Source organism: Leptonychotes weddellii, chromosome 4 (assembly GCF_054177405.1).
Source record: "Leptonychotes weddellii isolate Sample4059 chromosome 4, ASM5417740v2, whole genome shotgun sequence".
Taxonomy (NCBI): Eukaryota; Metazoa; Chordata; class Mammalia; order Carnivora; family Phocidae; genus Leptonychotes; species Leptonychotes weddellii.
The window spans coordinates 111764473-111784370 of NC_138372.1; the positions used below are offsets into that span (position 1 = coordinate 111764473).

At 41.9% G+C, this 19898-nt stretch overlaps 1 protein-coding gene across 4 annotated transcripts in view; it reads left to right on the plus strand.

The window, feature by feature from the left end:
- Nucleotides 1-19561, plus strand: part of ADHFE1 (alcohol dehydrogenase iron containing 1) — a 51150-nt gene extending 31589 nt beyond the window's left edge. For 2 of the 4 annotated variants that reach the window (XM_031020670.2, XM_081816070.1), the window contains one exon: nucleotides 17962-19561. In XM_031020670.2, coding sequence (XP_030876530.2) covers nucleotides 17962-18051 — 90 coding nt within the window. In that variant the 3' untranslated portion in view covers nucleotides 18052-19561. Of the gene's footprint in view, nucleotides 1-297; nucleotides 3341-17961 lie in introns of those variants that run through there. The other 2 variants (XR_004073037.2, XM_006749479.3) reach the window with 2 other exon arrangements.
- Nucleotides 19562-19898: the final 337 nt, after the last annotated feature.

Sequence of the window (19898 nt, forward strand, 5' to 3'; positions counted from 1 at the left end):
GCGACTGCCTTCGGCTCAGGTCATGATCCTGGAGTCCCGGGATCGAGTCCTGCATCGGGCTCCCTGCTCTGCAGGGAGTCTGCTTCTCCCTCTGACCCTCCCCCCTCTCATGTGCTCTCTCTCATTCTCTCTCTCACAAATAAATAAATAAAATCTTTAAAAAAAAAATGGGATTTTTAAAGATAGGACTATTAACAAGTCATTGATTCTTATGGCCAAGTTAACTTACATAACCTAGTCGCTTTTACAAACTATCTTTTCAAAGCCCTGGGTAAATCCTTTTGTTTACTGTTTCAGGAAAGGGTCACCAAGCTTGCACCACGCCCTCAGTCAGAAGAGGATCTGTCTGCTCTGTTTGAAGCTTCAATGAAATTGTATTAATATTCATTCTCACTGAAAGAATTACCACTGGCCATCATAGTCCTGACAAGAGAAGCCAAGCTAGCCAGAACTTTGTCTTTTCATCTCCACATATAACATACCTGTTACCAGTCTGAATGTGTTATAAATTTATCCTGCAGAAGATTCCCTGATGCTCAGTCAAGCTACTTCCATAAAATAGTGGGAAAATACCCACTATGTTGGACCTTGAGCGAGACTTTAGGGATCCGTGTTCCTGTCCCAAACCCCACAGATTGCCACTGCTCTATTTATCAAATGGGCAAAAACTCAGTATCTATCAAAAACATAAATGCACATATCCTATGCCCAGTAATCCCCAGTCTAGAAATTTATCCTATAGAAATACTAGCACAAGTGTGTTAAGAAATATGGCAAGGATAAACAAATAATACATTATGTTAAAAAAAAAGAGAGAGAAGAAGAAGATAGTAGGAAGGGGAAAATGAAGGGGGGGAAATCGGAGGGGGAGACGAGCCATGAGAGCCTATGGACTCTGAGAAACAAACTGAGGGTTCTAGAGGGGAGAGGGGTGGGAGGATGGGTAGCCTGGTGATGGGTATTAAAGAGGGCACATATTGAATGGAGCACTGCATGTTATACGCAAACAATGAATCATGGAACACTACATCAAAAACTAATGATGTAATGTATGCTGACTAACAAAGTTAAAAAAAAAAAAGAAATATGGCAAGGATGTTTCTGGCAGCACATTTCCTAATAAAAAATCTGAAAGAACCTAAATATTCATTAATAGTATAGAGATAAATAAATCATAGTATATTAAATAATGGAATGCTATAGTGCTATCAATAAGAATGAGATAAATCTATTGGAAATATGCCCATGATATACTGCTAAATTGGAAAAAAAGCAGAACAATTATATATTTGTATGGTCTGATTTTTACTTATTAAATTATATATAAATATATGTCTATAGAGAGAAAGGATACACATCAAAATATTAAAAGTTATCACTGGAGGGGCACCTGGGTGGCTCAGTCAGTTAAGCGTCTGCCTTCGGCTCAGGTCGTGATTCCAGGGTCCTGGGATCGAGCCCCACATCAGACTCCTTGCTCAGCAGGGAGCCTGCTTCTCCCCTGCCTGCTGTTCCCCCTGCTTGTGCTTGCTCTCTCTTTCTCTCTCTCTCTCTCGTTCTGTGTCAAATAAATAAAAAATCTTTGGAAAAAAAATAAAAGTTATCACTGGAGAAATGGACTTTGGGGTATAGAGAATTAAGAGAAAATATTTCACTTTATATTTTATACTTCCCATTTTTATTTCATAAACATCTGTATTGTTTGGATTTGTTACAAGCCCATATTTTCTGATTTTAAAAGGGCCAAAAAAAATAAAGGGGCCAGAGAACAGAGAAAAATACCATTTTATTGTTTTAGGTCAGATTCATCTTAATTTATAAAAATACTAATAACTAATATTTAAAGATTAAAACAGACCCAAAGAGGTAAAAATATTAGGGACTGATCCTCAAGTAAATAGTTCTTTTGAGAAAAACACTAACATCCTACATGGTAATTCCCTCTTTGGAAAGATGTGTTCGGTGCTCAAAATAAATTAACTCAAAAGCAAGCAGTGTTGTAGTTTATAGACTTCAGCCTTGCAAGTAGAATCTAAGTACCATAATCTCTGTTATCCCCAGCCTGCAAAAATTTCTACAGCTCATTTCTCCTCATAAACATTACCACACTGATGTTTTTTTTTGCCTGCTCCAGCTTTGGCAGTCTGGATCTCAGTGTACTTGTGGATTTATTCATGTTTTAAACTGAATTAAAGTTTTAATCAAATAAGTAATGTATATATAATTACATCAGGATTTTAAAAAACGGAAGAGAAGTGCATTACTTGCCTTCAAACTGGCCAGGCCCACTTTATCTGTATCAAGGTCTTTATTTCCTTGAGATCTTTTAAATAACATTGAGATAATGTTTATAGAGGTTTCTCTAACTTTATAGACATAAAATGTGGTCAGTACCAAAAATTGGTAATACAAACACAAAAGAAAATATCTGATCATATTGCACCATCCAGAAGACAGCCACTATTAAAAATTTGGTTTATGTTTTTTTATTATATGCATTAATATATTTTTGACATGGAAATGATATCATTAGGGTATAGTTTTAATTCCTACAGAACATTCAAATTATTTATACCAAGTACCCAAAAGGCAAGCTTAGGACAGTACCAAAAGAATTTCAGTTATATCTTACAGACCACATCTAGCTAAAATTCCCTCCAGCGTTTCAAGAGTATCATGGGTTTTGAAAGCAGAAGCTGTGTGATTGAGCGTACAGCTAAACTCTCTGCCAATCTGAGATCCTTCAGGAAACTTTAGTAAAAGTTGTTAATGTCTCAAAATACATTTGGCACAGCAAAAACGTATGTGTCTCCCCATCAACCCACCCTCCCAAAAAGTCCAGGTAAGTTCTAGAAATTCTACAAGGTGATGTAGCATCATTAGAACGGCATTAGATTAGGGGTCAAGGGCCGTGGGCTCCACTCCAGTCCCTTAGTCTTTCTTGGGCTTTACTGTATTCAACCAAGGCCTCTTCCACTTTGAAAATGCTATGCCTAGATTTTATGTACTCCATAGTCCTTAATGTGTGATTTTGAGTTTGGGAAATGTAATGTAAAATAATTTGAGACATAAAAATGCATTCTCGATCTCTCTTAAATGTTCGATGCCTTTACTACCAGTAGCCAGATGTCTAAATGTGACTCACCCGGAGGAGTGTTTGGTATTCATACTGATGATGACTCTGTAGAGAAGGATTTAAAGGTCAGGCATGAAGAAACAGATTTAGGAAGTCTTCATGTTTTTTATCTTAATACCCATCATGTTGGTCCTTACAATTTGAGAATATGGAAAAGATGTGTTTCTTGACTTACCAGTTATTAAAAGAATGTGAGATAAGAAATTCAGCCCATTTCTGTAAACCAAACACTTCGATATTTCTGAGACAACAAGTGCATTTTTCTAAGTCAAATCCTATTTTTTATTGATTACCTTTAAAAGACCAAAAAGTTTTCAGGGGTTATAGCTCCATTTATATGGATTAATTTACTTGCTAAGGCAAGAAAAATTAAAAGAATTGTATTCAAAAGTTTGTCTAATATCACTTTCACAAGACTATCATATTTGGTGAATTTTCACTCAAAATACATGCACATCCCTAACTTGTTTTATGATACAGAATACTAATTTGTTTCAAGTACATCATGTTTATGGTTTTTGTCAAGTGCCACAATAAACAGCCTATTTGTTTTGCACTCCTCTCCCTTCCCCATGCACCAGGAGGGCTGTGCTGGGCTTGGCATTTTTGCATCGCTGTGGACACAGCTGTGGGGTATTTTCCAGTGGTCAGTGAAGTCTGCTCTTGTAAAATAAAGACAAGTACAGTATCAAAATAGAGAGCAAAACTTGCTTTCCTGGCCTTTTAACCCTGAGAAAGATTAATGATTGTTTGGATTAGAAACTGTACCCTAATGAGGGACTGTTGCCTCCGGGGAGTGGGTCTGGGAAAGGGGACTGTTCACCTCCGGGTCAACATTGCACATGCTGCCTCGTCTCTGATGACCAGCAACCCCAAGCTGAGACAGCTGCCCAGGCCCTCCATCAAACGCCTGACCCTCTGGGAGCTGTTGCGGAGGCCGGCCCACATCCCCGCCATCACCATCACAATGGTCTGCCCAAGGTAGTCTCCAGGGATGAGCTGCACTTTGAATGGGCAGAAATTGCTTCTTGAAGACCTAGGTTGAATTACTGGCAGCTGGGAGTGGGAGGGTCTAGTTTCTGTTGCTATTATCCCACTACACTGTCTTTCCAACCACCCCCAACAACTCTCCGAATAAATGCATCCCCCCGCGCCCCCTCCCCCGCCCCGGTAAACTGCAATAACTGTTGGCAATTTTATCCCATGTGAAATCCCTCATGAAGCTCCGTGAAGAACAGCCAACTTTAAAGTAACCCTACTTCATTCTTTCTGGCTTTAACTATTGGCTTTTTAATTTGGGTATTTTTAATTGGCTTTCCAATTTATAAAATTGGAAACTGATTAAAATAATCATGAGCGAAAAAGAGAAAATAACTACCATCATGCCATTACCCAAACACAGCTGCTATTATTTGATATACTTCCTTTCCATCTTTTTCATTTGGGTGGTGTAATTTCCAGCTCATTTCCCTCAAGGCATGACAGTTTAAGTATTTTCTACATTGCCACATAATCTTCATAATCATTCTTTTTAAAGGTACACAATGTTTTGTTGAATAGAAATTTAAACATTTATCCTTATTACAGGGCATCAAGATTGCTTCCAAATTTTGACCCCTACCAATGACATAGCAATGAATACTGGGTATGTGGCTTTTTTTTTTTTTCATATTCTAAATTAACTTCTTAGGTTAACTCCAAATTGAATTTTTATATTAAGAGTATGGACATTTTTATGACTTTTGATTCATGCTGTCAAATTGTTTATACGCCACTATTGTCTTAACTTTGTGTCCCCTCTCCTTCAATCTTCTCTTTAAAATAAATAGTGTAAGCCAGCAAGAAATGAAACAGAGCTCACATGGATGACCAGGGCTAGGCTATTTGTGCAGACCTGCAAGAGTCACCTGTGATTTTTTTTTTTTATATTAGTATATCTTAACAGTTCACATGAACAGAAACAGATTAAAATTTTCAAATAAAATTATGAAATTTATTTTAGTGTTACTTAAGTGAAACTGTAGATCACCAAGACTACTTTTGTCACATTTTTTTCCTTCTAGAACCTTCCATGGGACCCTAAACCTATGGGCTTGTGTTATTCACAGTCCCCCCGTGTTCCTGGCCAAAAAAAAACAGACCCACAGGGACATATAAATATCCTTTTCTATAAGGCTGTTCTAGAACCATCCAGGCCTGTGAGTGTAAGGATTGCTGCACTGGGAGGAGGTAACCAACAACCATCTCCACCAAGATCCCTCCCAAGGGTCTAAGTTGCCCCTTTAATCAAAAACCTCTCAAATCTTTGCCAGTTATGCACATTGGTCCCATGTGGCTTTGGCAACATTTACTGGAGACCACTGTGAACCATATACCAAGCATTGCATAGGAGAAAAGAATGTTTGTAAGGCAACATACAAATGGAAAGATGTCCAAAGAGTACCACCAGGCTGGAGTGGCCACCCGAGTAAGGACAGGCTAATTTTCATTCATTTTTCACATCTCCTTTAAACACTATATACTCAGTACATAGCTCAGTACCTTAACAAAGTATTTTCCCAAAGGAGGAAGAAGACCATGGATTTGAGGAGAGGAGGATTGGGGTTCTGCAGGCAGGGGTGATTGGGGGGGAGGCTAGGGAATGATTACAGAAACATGACATTTAGTAGTATTTTTTTAGTAATATTTAACCAAACTATTGTCACTTTATAAATATCAACTCTTATGAAATGTGGAGGCCAATTTACTAGGGCATAGCTGGCAACAATAATAAACTAAAGACAATAACAGTTTCATTCTAACAGTTTCAGACACTTTTTTTTTACATAGGCTCCAAACCCAGTACGGGGCTTGAACTCACAACCCTGAGATCAAGACCTGAGTCGATACCAAGAGTCTGGTGCTTAACTGACTTAGCCACCCAGGTGACCCTTATAAGTTTCAAATAACAGTCGTTTGCTGGGCCCTCCACCCATGCCAGGCCCTTTATCAAGGGTTTGCCCACTATGAGAGAGGCATTGCTATGTCCTTTTTGCACAAATGAGGAAACTAAGTAAAAAAAAAAAACTGCCAACTTCACACAGCTAGTAAGGGGTAGGACTAGCACTCAATCCGAAAGTCATCCTGACCCTGCTGCATTCCCAGCCACCAAATTCACTGCCTTTCAAGTGCCTTCTGTTGTCTGAGAGCTTCTTGAATTGCATCTAAACACTGTATACACTTGTGTACAACACAATACGTTGAACATAGTAGGGGACCCCTAAGTATTTGTGGAACAGAGGATTCTATTTCATTAAAAGGGAAAAAAGGAGAAGAGAAAAAAGAAGGTCCTGCAAGCCTTTGACATGTCAGAGAAAAGTTGAGCTGGCCGTGCTGGTGACCACACAGAAGGGTATTAGAGGAAGGTAACAGAGCCACCTTGGGGATGAATCCCAGCCCTGCCTCTTACTGAGTAGCCTAGGGTAAAGACTTAGATTTTCTGAGCACAAACCTTACCTCACAGGGTTGTTAGAAACATCAATAGGAAGTAATGTATGCGAAATGTCCTTGCTCAGTAAATGTTACTTCTCTTCCCTTTCCTGAATGGAAATCTTGCAGGAGGACTTTCACCCCAGCAGCTGACTAGCAGATCACTACAGTGACGCCCATTGTATACTAAGGACTTCCAAACTTCCCTCAGAACAAGAAGTACCTGGGATGCTAGTTACAGATATAGATCAGTCCTTTCCTCCTACCCCCGAGAAATTCCAATCTTGTCAACCTGGGTTAGAACCCAGGAGACAGCTGTTAACGTCAGTTTGGTTTAGGAAAGTTAAAACAGCACTTGGGCCTGTTTGGCAGCCTCTTGGCATAGATGGTGACAGAAACAGAGCAGGGGTCTCAACCTTCACTGTGCATCAGAAGCTTCTGGAGGGCTTAGTAAAACATGGGTTGCTGGGCCAGGTCCCCAGAGTTTCTGATTCAGTAAGTCCAGGTGGGAAGTGAGAATCTGCGTTTCTAACTGCTTCTCAGGAACCACACTCTTGAGAGGATTGCAATTTTCTCACATTTCAAACTTAGCTGGCTCAGATTTCAGCTGGAATTAGTTCTACATAGTGTGTGGCAAGACCGTGAGCCCCTGGGGAGGGTCAGAACAACACCTGAAACTTACCTCAGGACTCCTCCGCCAGACTGGGAACCCACGCCTGAGCGCTGTCCTGCCCCTTCCCCACCATGACCGGCTGGCCCTGCAGCTCCTCCTCGCGTTTCCACCTGATTTTCAGGCTGAGACCTTTCAGGATGTGCCCATCAAAGCCTGAGCAGAAAGGAGACGCTCGCTTAGGACTCCAGCCTTGATGGTATTTGCTTCAACCATGAGGATACTATTAAAAGAGTATATCAAGTACCAGAACACCAAGTTTCATTTCAGTATAATCGGTATAAAGAATGTAAGCCCAGCTAGGAGGTTACCAGACTAATAAAACTGTTCTGGCTAATCTGTTTAAAAAAGAAACTAGCGGCGCCTGGATGGCTCAGTCAGTGTCCAACTCTTGATCTCAGCTCAGGTCTTGATCTCTGGGTCGTGAGTTCAAGCCCCACATTGGGAGCCTACCTAAAATAAAAAAGAAAATGAAAATCCTCCTTGTTATGTTCCTATTTTAAAAGCTATGTTGTGAAAAGTTTCCATTCTAACGTGGAAAGGGATGTAAAAAAGAGTGAATACATATATAGCAATGCCTGTAATTACTGGTAAAGTAGCTCCTTGGATACAAATCAAACAAACTATGCTTCAAGGGCAAAAGCGCCAAGGTGAAGAAAAGGACAGCTACTTACATCCAGTTAGAAAAAGAGAACACAGTGGTCCTGCTGCTCACTCAAAGGCACCACAGGGCTCCCTGTTCGGGCTCTTCTTGTTGACATGCAGCATTAGCTCCCTACCATATGCCCCTGCTAACCTTAAAAAAATAAAACTGCCAGTTATTTTACCAGCAAACCGCGGTTTTATTTTGAATGGCAGGGAACCGCGATCAAGGACAAGCACGCTACCGCAAAACCATAGGCAAGCACACAGACCGAAAGGGAAGAGGGCAGTTGGGAGGGCTGTTATAAACAAAAAGCCCATTGGACTAAACTGGGAGTTTAAATGATAGTGACTTTTCGGGGCGCCTGGGTGGCTCAGTTGGTTAGGCGGCTGCCTTCGGCTCAGGTCATGATCCTGGGGTCCTGGGGTCCTGGGGTCCTGGGATCGAGCCCCGCATCAGGCTCCCTGCTCAGCCGGAAGCCTGCTTCTCCCTCTCCCACCCCCCCTACTTGTGTTCCCCCTCACGCTGTCTCTCTCTCTGTCAATTAAATAAATAAATAAAATATTTAAAGGATAGTGACTTTTCATTGGCTGAGCTGTGACTCTACTCTCTCTCATTGGCTGGGCTGTTGCCGAGGGAGGAGGAAAGCCTCTCCTCCTCCAGGGATAGTGAAGTAGTGTTCACTGCAAGGTCTGGCTCTTCCTGTTGGGTCTGCAGTTGACAAGTGGTGGGGCCTAAGAGCGCCCCCAGCTGGCCTCCAACTCTATTCTAAAATGAGTTGTCCTTTCATTAATTTTCACACCCTTGATAAAGGGTTTTGGATGATCTCACCAGAAATGAGCACAGGCTGGGAGGGCTGGTCCCCTGTTATGCTACTGAAACACCAAAATCTATAGATTTAAAATGTTTGACTTAACATTGAGTAGAAAAAGATATTCCCTAATTTTGTGAAGGGAGAGAGATGGAGCACCTCCCAAACTTTCATTGGTTGTCCCCTATGCCCCAGTCTGGCCAATAGGAGGAATATTATCTTTGTTAGCTTGGGTTCCCCTACCTTTCTTGGGTGGACCAGAGTTACCCAGTATGATGGACTGAATTGTTTCCCCAGAATTCATATATTAGGGCCCTAACTCCCTCCACATGTCTGTATTTGAAGGTAGGGCCTATAAAAAGGTATCAGGTTAAAAGGGGTCATATGTGTGGACCTTAATCCAATCTGACTGGGGTCCTTCTAAGAAGAGGAAATTTGGACACAAAAGAAACACAAAGATGCATGCACACAGAAGAAAGACCATGTGAGGACACAGTGAGAAGGTGGGCCAAGGAGAGAGGCCTCAGGAGAAACCAAACCTGCGACACCTGATCTTGGACTCCTAGCCTCCAGAACTGTGAGGAAATAAAATTCTGTTGTTTAAGCTGCCCAGTCTGTGGATTTTGTTATGGTGACCCTAGTAACCTAGGATTTGCTGGCAAATGACAATCTTGAAGGATTTACATCAGAAAGGGCTAAGAGCCACTAGCAGAAAAGAAAGTAGTAAATCCAGAGGCAAGAAAAGAAGAAAAGGCTTGAAGCAGCAAGCTGAGTGTAGAGTCTTAGGGGAGGTGAGCAGAGAGGGAGAGATTAGAAGCAGCCAACAAGCAGGGCAATGGAAGATAAATAGGGAGAGAGTGGTTTGGTTTGGTTCTTAAAGTTTGGCTCTGCGGGGCGCCTGGGTGGCTCAGATGGTTAAGCGTCTGTCATTGGCTCAGGTCATGATCTCTGGGTCCTGGGATTGAGCCCTGCATCGTTGTCTTCGGGCTCCCAGCTCAGCAGGGAATCTGCTTCTCCCTCTCTCTCTGTCTCTCCCCCTGCTCATGCTCTCTCTCTCTGTATCTCTCTGTCTCAAATGAATAAATAAAAACTTTAAAGCTTGACTCTGTATTATGAATGGAATCCCCTCTGGAGTTTCTTAGGAAATGGCAATAATGACATAGATTGTTTCAAAATTATTTCTGCAGGTCAGACTTTAGCTGTGATGCTTTTGAAAAATGCAACACCAAACCAAGCCTGATTCAAACTATGGGGAGTTAATGTTATAATTTTAAATCAGTATAGCAAGTGCAGTGATAAAAAACCAAATCGGAAAGGCTTCATGAAGGAGGTGACTCCTGTGTTGAACCGAGAAGGAAAGACGGAGTTAGATGGGAGGTCGGACATTCCAGGGACCCTGAACAGCAGGAACGGTAACACAGAGTAAAAACGGAGAGTGCAGAGGATTTTCCACAGTTCAGTGTTGCAGGGGTGTCAGATGAGTGTCAAGAGGTGGCAAGTTGAGGCTGGAGAAGTAAATGTGGCCCAATCCTGGTGCCTTTTTGGAACGTGGAATGTACCCGGAAACGTGGTGAAACCATCAGGGATGAGCCGAGGTGCCAGAGACAGAAGTGTAGTATAGATGGGTCACTTGGACAAGAAGTGTCCTGATAACAATTATAGAATAACAAAAAAAGGTCATTATAAATAAGCTAATATTTCTTTCATCTTTCTCTGTATTTTTTAAAATTTTTATTTGGAAATAACTGTAGATTCAAATGCAATTGAACGAAAGAACAGAGAGAGAGATCCCGTATACCTTCACACAGTTTCCCCCATGGTAACACCTTGCACAACTGTAATATCACAACCAGGAAACTGACGCTGATACACTGCTTCCACCTCATTCAGTTTCACCAGTTTCACGTGAGCTCATTTGTGTGTGTACTCGGTTCTATCACATTTTGTCACATGCACAGATTCATGTGACCACCACCACGGCCCAAATACAGAACAGTTCCGTCACAAGGATGCTACCCTTTTAGAGCCATAACCACTTCTCTCCCTCCCCAGTCCCTGGCGACTGCTAATCTATTTCCTATTTCTATAACTTTGTACATTTTAAGCATGAAACCTTTTGAGATTGGCTTTTTTCCCACTCAGCATAATTCTCCGGAGATTCATCTAGGCTATTCTGTGTACCAATAGTTCCTTCTTTATTAGTAAGTCGTATTCCATGGTGTGAATGTGCCGCAGCTAAACCATTCAGCCACCGAAGGACATTTTGACTGATTCCAGCTTGGGGCTATTACAAATAAGGCTGCTGTGAAAGATTGTGTACAGGTTTCTGGATGAACATAAGTTTTCGTTTCTCTGGGTTAAATGTCTAAGAATGCCATATGGTAAGCACTTGTTTAGTTATGTAAGAAACTGCCAAACTGTTTCAGGGGGCTGCACAATTTTACATTCCCACCAGGAACGTGTGAGTTTCTCCACATCCCACCAGCATTCGCTGTTACCACTGTTTTTTATTTTAGCCACCCTGGGAGGCATGTAGTGAGCTCTTGTTGCCGTTTTCATTTGCATTTCTCTAATGGCTAATGATGTTGAACATCTTTTCTAGTGCTGATTTGCCATCTGTGTATCCTCTTTGCTAAATGTCTGTTCATGTCTTTGCCTATTTTCTAACTGGATTATTTTTTTACTGTCGAGTTTTGAAAATTCTTTATATAAGTCCTTTGACAAATATGGGGCTTGCAAATACTTTCTCCCAGTCCACTCCTTGTCTTTTCATCTTCTTTCAGGGTGCTTTTTCACAGAGCAAAAAGTTTTAATTTGATGAGGTCCAGTGTATCATTTTTTTCCTTTTATGCATCATGCTTTTGGTGTCAAATCTAAGAACTCTGATTAGCCATAGAGCTCTATGATTCTATCCTAAATTTTTTTCCTAAAAGTTTTAGTTTTACATTTAAGTCCATGATCCATTTTGAGTTAATTTTTTTTTTGAGAGAGAGAGTGCACATGAGCGGGGTTGGGGGCAGAGGGAGAGGGAGAGAGAGAATCTTAATCAGGCTCCAAGCCCAGCACAGAGCCTAATGCAGTTGATCTCACGACCCTGAAATCATGACCTGGGCTGAAATCAAGAGTCAGACACTCAGGGGCGCCTGGGTGGCTCAGTCGGTTAAGCTTCTGCCTTTGGCTTAGGTCATGATCCCAGGGTCCTGGGATCGAGTCCTGCATCGGGCTCCCTGCTCTGCGGGAAGCCTGCTTCTCCCTCTCCCACTCCCCCTGCTTGTGTTCCCTCTCTCGCTGTGTCTCTCTCTGTCAAATAAATAAATCTTTAAACAAAAAAAAGTCAGACACTTAACCAATTGAGCCATCCAGGTGCCCCTCCACTTATTTAGATCAGCATTTCATTTCATCAGCATTTGTAATTTTTAGGACACAGTTCATAGGCATATTTTGTTACTTTTATACCTAAGTATTTCATTTTCTTTACAGCAATTATAAATGGTATTTTTTAAAATTTCTGTTTCCACATGTTCATTGTTAGTATACAGAACTGTGATTGATTGTTGCACGTGTATCTTATATCCTGCAACATTGCTGATTCCTTGAGATTTTCTACATAGGCAATTATGTCATCTGCAAATAGGGATAGTTTGATTTCCTCATTTCTAATATGTACACCTTTTATTTGCTTTTCTTGATTTATCACACTGGCTAGAACTTCCAGTACTATGTTGAATAAGAGCATTGAGAGCAGATATCCTTGCCTTGTTCCTGATCCTAGGGGCAGAGCATCCAGACTATAACTATAAGGTTAGCTGTAGAGTTTTATAGGTGCTCTTTATGAACTAAAAGAATCTGTGTCATCTTTTAAAAATAATACAATAACATAGTAGCTTTTATTTTTCTCTGATGTTTATGCTTAGATAATTTACTGGAGTTCAGTTATTTTTATAATTAATGACAAAGCAATCTTTTCCATTTTCATTATAATCCTGTTAAGGTAACTGTGCAGGTATTATAATTTCCAGTTTTCAGATAAACCTTTTAAAAATAGAGACTGCAAGAGGTAAATTGTCTTGCCTAAAGTTACATGCAAAGTGATAGACTTACACTAAGTCCTAGGGAATCAGTTCAATAACATTTACTGTAAACCTAATACTGATAGCATGGTTGAACCCTTATGAGCCAGGCATATAAGTGCTTTAGGTGTGTTATGTCATTTAATTGCTCAAAACAGCCAAATGAGGTGGATATTGCTATTATCCCCATTTTACAGATGATAATATCAAGCCTCAGAGAGCTGTATAATTGACCAAGTTCACATGCTAGCAAGTGGTAGCAAGTAATTTGAACATAGACACAGATCTCCCTCTTAACAACCACTTAGTACGAAATCCTGTGTCAGGTCCTGGGGACACAAAGATGGATAGAAGAGAGCCCCCTGCCTCCAAAGGAGCCCATAATCCAGCAGGGGAAACAGATCAGCATATTTGCAGCTTGGTTCCTGAAGAAGCCACAGCCCCAGTTGGTAAATTATCTTAATAGTGTTAGAGCAGCTCAATAATATTTGTTGATTGAATGGCTAAATGGAAGGAAAGAAGGAAGAAAGGAAGGAAAGAAAAGGAAGAAAGGAGGGAGGGAAGGAGGAAGGTAGTCATCATTCTGGTTTCTTGGACAAATCTAACATTGTTTGTATCTTATACAGAAGCTTCTAGTAGAAAGTACTTTCTACTTTCCAGAAGTAGAAAGAGTTCCTTAAACCAAATCATCTACATGCTTCAGCCAGCCTAGTCTTTGCACAATTGTGCTGGTAACAGTGACTAAAAACTATCAAATATAAATATCATGGAATATCAGAATAGAAAAAAATGGCAGGAGCTGGTCATCCAGAAAAAAGAGCAAATCCTTCACACACAGCTTTTTGGAATAGACAGGTTCAGCCACAACGGCTTCCCAAGGAGGGTAGGCTTTCCTGTCTGAGTAACTTTGACCTCAGCGTTCCCCAAACTCCCACCACCTCACAAGACCTCCAACACCTCCAACACCAAGCTCACCTCTCCTTCATAGAGTCTCATCCGCAGGCAAAGTGTCCTGTAGGGGAGACTCCAGGAAATACTGAGCAAAACACTCTCTTCTTGCTACAGTGTCCTTTCTCTCTCCCAATTCTCCCTTCTCCTCCTATCCCTCTCCCTGTTCTTCCTCTGTGCTATGTTATGACCACTGGGAAGTACTCATTCCCAAAGAAGAATAAGAAATACGAGTTAACATTAACTAAGTGTGGATTTTACAAGTTCTATTCTAAACATTTTACATATTTTTCAATGTTGTCATTTCAACAACCTTATGAGTCATTATTACACCTTCCTCTTTCCCAAACACATACACAGCCTCCTTGGTTCAGGCCCACCACCTCCCACCTGGATCACTGCCGTCACCTTCTTAATGGCTTCCCTGCCTCCATTTCTTAACCCGCAGCAATCCATTCTCCACGCTGGCCCCAGGATGGTTTTTATAAAACCCAAATTGTCTGACCATGTCTTTCCTTTAAAATCCTTCAAGAGAAGGCACACAGCCCATAGCAGAAGGCAAGGCTGTCAGGATCTTGCCCCTGCCTCCCTGACCATCCTCCTGTCCCCACATGGACCCTTCACTGCAGCCTCACCGTCCTCCCTAGGGGCATCAAGGAACCCTTGTTGAGGTCTCCTCTGCCCATGACATTCTCTACATGCAGAGAATGCAGATCACCCTTGTGGTGTAAATACATCTTATTCTTTGTGCAATCATTTATTGCCTTGTCAAGCTCCCCCTCTAATCTGTTAACCAAGGGTAAAAGACTTTGTCTTAATCATCTCTAGATCCTTATCACCTAGTATGACAGCTCGCACATACAGCAGTAAATTATCAATAACTTGGCAACAAAGAATGGGAAGGAGAGAATGAAACAACTGGTCTGATTTTTTCCTACTCAGACAATCTGATTTTTCATTGGCCAAAGTCTCAAACTTTTCAACTTAATAAATGCAAAGCCTACATGCCCCAGATCCTCAGCTACAACTAATGAGCAGGAGAACAAATATCTCTTGCCCATTATATCCTGATATAAAAACAACCTGGCAAAAAGCAAAAAGTATTCTAAGATATGCCTTTTAAAGTCCTGGTCCACTAAGAACGTTGGGAGGGCAACCTGGGGGGTCCACAGAATTTAGGAGCCCCCTCTTACAGATCAATGCACAGAGAACCCCCTATCTAGGCCAATGAGGGATAACTTTGTAAAGAATAGACAACTATTTATCTACACAAAAGAAAATCTTCCTACCATTAGTAACAACATTAACATCTTAGCAGCTTTTCCATTATGAATCTGACATTTCCTTTTTCTTCAAAGCCCAATTTGAGTGCTTTTGATTTTTTAAATGAAATAAAGCCATCAACACACAATAAAAGCTATGAAATATTTATAATTAAAGGTCTCTAGAGTGTATTTTATGTTACAGAAAAGATTGAATTTCTAGGCCTTCCTTTTAAATCCCTTAAAACCTTCAGCTTTAAAATGAGAGACTCAAACTCTTCTCTCGAGTCTTAACTTTTATGTGGCTTATTACTTTTTTATCCCCTCTAAAACTCTAAATCCCTTCAACATAGCTTTGGTTCCTTCCATGGCTGAATTGGCAGCAGGCTGATCTTTTTATTGGTGGGTAATGGATTTAGTTTGATTGCTGACATGGGAACAATGAGAGGATAAACAATTCCATTTGTGGCCATGAAATTTTCCATCTGTTGAGTGCGTTCATGACTGAAGAGCGCTGGGCAGAGACAGATGAATGCGCCCGCCATGCCTGATCTTAATGACATCCGTCATACAAGCTGAACATGTGGCTTCATAAATCAAGAGCTAATAGCAACTCTGGTTGCTCATGTCATTAACTCGCCAGCCATTAAATACCTAAGAATGTACCATAACGTTGAGCATAGAGACCTGATTTGCAATTCTCATCTCACCAAAAAACCAGAGGTAGCAAGGGAAGCCAAAGTCATTTTTCTAAGCTAAAAACAACAACAACAACAACAACAACAACAAACACACCTCTTTCAGAAGCATGCTTAAATATTTGTAGATGATATCTCAGATCTGTGCTATCTGGAATTGGTTTTAAAATACAATGGGTGGGGTGAGTGGGCAGAGATATAGATGAAAAAAGATTGGCCATGAGTTGATCATTGTTAAAGCTTGGTGATGGGAACTTCAGAGTTCCTTATACTATCTTTTGTATGTTTAAAATTATTCATAATGAAAAAGTTTTTTAATTTGAAGATAACTGGAAAATGGGAGTTTCCATTGTTTAGCATGAACATTTTTTGCCAAATTCTCTCTTAAAGAAAAAGAAAGAAGCTATGCTCACACAACAGTTCAAGCATGTAACAAGGCAAGTAAGCCATCGTCACCAAAGAGGAAAGCAACACATTCCAGAGGGAGATCAAGCAACACGCACTGTGGGTTTTCAGGAACCCACATCACTTGCCGCCCAAGCCCTACTGCCAGGAGATTATGGTGTTTGGGAAGTCTCAACAGTCTCCCCACTCCTCACACTTCTGATTTTCCACTGCAGTGAGTTACCTATTGTCACCATCACTTCTGCATTTTGTGGCTTCTTTTCATGGATGTTCAGTCCTGGGTGCTTTAATTTGGGGGCTGTTGTCAAAGAAATGGAAAATGAAAGAACAAAGGGAAAGGAAAACAACAAAAGGAAAGTGATAGTGCCCTGTTCAAAGGACTGTTCAATACATTTCTGTTAGATAAAGCCTCTTAATGCCACTCAGAGCACACTGTCTCAAGTTCAGCTGGATTCCCAGAGGAAGGTCTAGGTATGTCCCCATCAATCCTGGTATTGTTGCAAGGCCGGAAGAGGAGAAAGGGAGAAAAACCTGTGCCTCTATTAGCCTCCTGACTCCCAAATTATATACAAATAGAGTGTTGCTATAATTTACTCACGGTAAAATCACTGAGTATGTACTCTGTGCCCAACACGGTACTGGGCACTGGGGTTACCACAATGAATAGGGCACATGGCTTTTGTTGAGCAGGCAGACAAATAAACAAACAATCACTCCTCAGTGTGGTGCTACAGTGGAATATGACCCCCCTGACCTGCCTTGGGAATCTTCCAGTAGAAGTGATGCTGAAAGTGAGAATGTCAAGTGCAAAGGCCAAGAGCCAATGGAGATTTGGCAGGTTGGAGAACCCCTAGAACTGTGCTGTCCGATATGGTGACCACTAGCCACACATGGCTATGAAGCCCTTGAAATGGGACCAGTCCAAATTGAAATGGGCTGTAATGTAAATGTAAAGTACATACCAGATTTTGAAGACTTAGCATAAATAAGTCAAATATCTCATTAGGATTTTTATATTGCTTATCTATTAAAGTGATAATATTTTGGATCTTTTAGGTTAAATAGCAGATATTCTTTTTTTTTTTTTTTTTTTTTGACAGAGAGAGACACAGCGAGAGAGGGAACACAAGCAGGGGGAGTGGGAGAGGGAGAAGCAGTCTTCCCGCCGAGCAGGGAGCCCGATGTGGGACTCGATCCCAGGACCCTGGAATCATGACCTGAGCTGAAGGCAGACACTTAACAACTGAGCCACCCAGGCGCCCCTAAATAGCAGATACTATTAAAGTTAATGTCACTTATTTCTTTGAACTTTTTGAGTGTGGCTACTACAATATTTTAAACTAGATATGTGGCTAGAATTATATCTCTATGGGACAGTGCCGCTCCAGTGGTTCAGGGTAAGCATGGGAATAGTATGGGTCGAGAGCCACCTTGAAGGAACTGAGAGACTGTACAGTCCCCTGGTATCAGAAAAGGAACAGGAGTCATTCACTGTCTCCCTCACATCTCAAACTTCAGGTCTGAAGTTGAGCTCCTGCCCAGATTCTCCTCCCCCGCGGCTGAGTGTTGCTGGCTGGCGGCTCAGCGCTGACTTCGCACTAGAGCTTGCTCCACTGGGGAGAACCAACCCGCCCAAGATCACACCCTTCCCAAGGTGGCCTCCAGCTGGGGCCACTCAAGTAGGACGTCGAGTAGGAGACCAGACTGACTACCTTGACTCAGTTTGGGTAAATCTGAAGACTGCCCAGCCTCCAAGTTCCTTCCTGGGGTTGGCTGAGTTCCTCGTTGGGACTCCATGGCATCCCAGCAACTTCCTCTGCCTGATCCCACTTCCTTCACTTCGCCCCCAGGTGCTGATCTTGCAAGCAATGGCCAGCAAACTTGCTCCCTGCAGATTTCATCTCAGAGTCAGCTTCCTGGGAACTGGACCTGCAACATGATATGCCCCCCAAATCGCTTCCTTTTCCAGCCTTCTCCTGGGGCCATCTTTAACTCCTCTCTTTCTCTCACACCCACAGCCTGTTGGTCAGCAATCCTATTGGTTTTACCTTAAATTACATCCAGAATGTGACCAGTTCTCACCTCCCCTTCCACTGTCACCCTGATCCAAGCCCCCATCACCTCTCACCTGTGGTCCTACAAGGGTCTCTCACTGCCTCCCCCTGCTGCTGCCCTTACCACACTTTCTCACCCTCTCAACACAGTAACCAGAGTGAAGGTCTCAAGCCAGATCATGGCCCAGTGCTGCTCAAAGCCCACCAGTGACTTCCCATCTCACTCAGAGTAAAAGCTAAATCCTTGCTATGATCCAGCATGCCTAGAACAATCCCAGTTTATACCTGATTGCCCAGAATAATTTAGTAGCAATTGCTTTCCCCCTCAAAAGCAGTCTAGTTTGGATTATAAGTTACATAGTCACCCTACCTATAAGGCCCTTCATGTAGCTTCCTGCTGCCTCTTGGGCCTCATCTCCTACCCTCTCCTTGTCCACTCTATTCCAGTGACTCCAGAATATTCTGCAAACAAGTAGACAAACTTCTGTCTCAGGATATTTGCACTTGTTGTTCCCTTGCCTAAGATGTTCTTCCCTCCGTTATTTGCAGGCTAACTTCCTCATGCCCCTCTGGCTATTCAAGACCATTTTTGGGGGGGTGAGGTCTTCCCTGGCCACCCCTTTTAAAACTGCAAATATTTTACTGATTTATTCTGGTATCTTAGTCCATTCGGGTTGCTATAATGAGATGTCACAAACTGGGTGGCTTATAAACAATAGAGGGGAGCCTGGGTGGCTCAGTTGGTTAAGCATCCGACTGTTGGTTTTGGCTCGTGTCATGATCTCAGGGTTGTGAGATTGAGCCCTGCACTGGGCCTAGAGCCTGTTTGAGATTCTCTTCTTTTCCCTCTGCCCCTCCCCCCACACTCCTGCGCACACACACATGCATGGGCACTGTCTCTCTCTCAAATAAATAAATAAAATCTTTTGTAAAGAGTCTCTCATAAAAAAAAATTAAAAATAAAAATAATGAACAACAGAAATTTATTTCTCACAGTTCTGGAGACTGGAAAGGCCAAGATCAAGGCACCAGCTGTCTGCGTTCTGGTGAATCTTCCTGGTCCATAGCTGGTGCCTCCTTCTCACTGTGTCTTTATGTGCTGGAAGGGGTTAAGGAGCTCTGTGGGGTCTCTTTTATAAGAACATCCATCCCACTCTTGAGGACTACACCTTTGTGACTTAAGCACCTCCCAAAGACCCCACCTCCTTATACCACCACATTGGGCACTACGATTTTAAGATATGAATTTTGGTGGTACAAACATTCAGACTGTAGCATCTGGTTATCATCTGTCTCTTTCAATAGGATGTAAGCTCTATGAGTTTACACTTCATCATCCCCGGTGCTTGGTGCATAGTAGGTGTTCACTAAGTAGCTGTTGGAAAACTAAATGAATGAAATATGGATGGACTTCAAAAATATTAGGCTAGGGCGCCTGGGTGGCTCAGTTGGTTAAGCGACTGCCTTCGGCTCGGGTCATGATCCTGGAGTCCCGGGATCGAGTCCCGCGTCAGGCTCCCTGCTCGGTGGGGAGACCCTCCTCCCTCTCATGCTCTCTGTCTCTCATTCTCTCTGTCTCAAATAAATAAATAAAATCTTTAAAAAAAAATATTAGGCTAAAGGAAAGAAGCCAGACACAAAAGTTCACAACTGTATGATTTCATTTATATGAAATATCAGAATACATCAATCTGTAGAGATAGAATGCAGACCAGTCATTGCTGGAGGCTGGC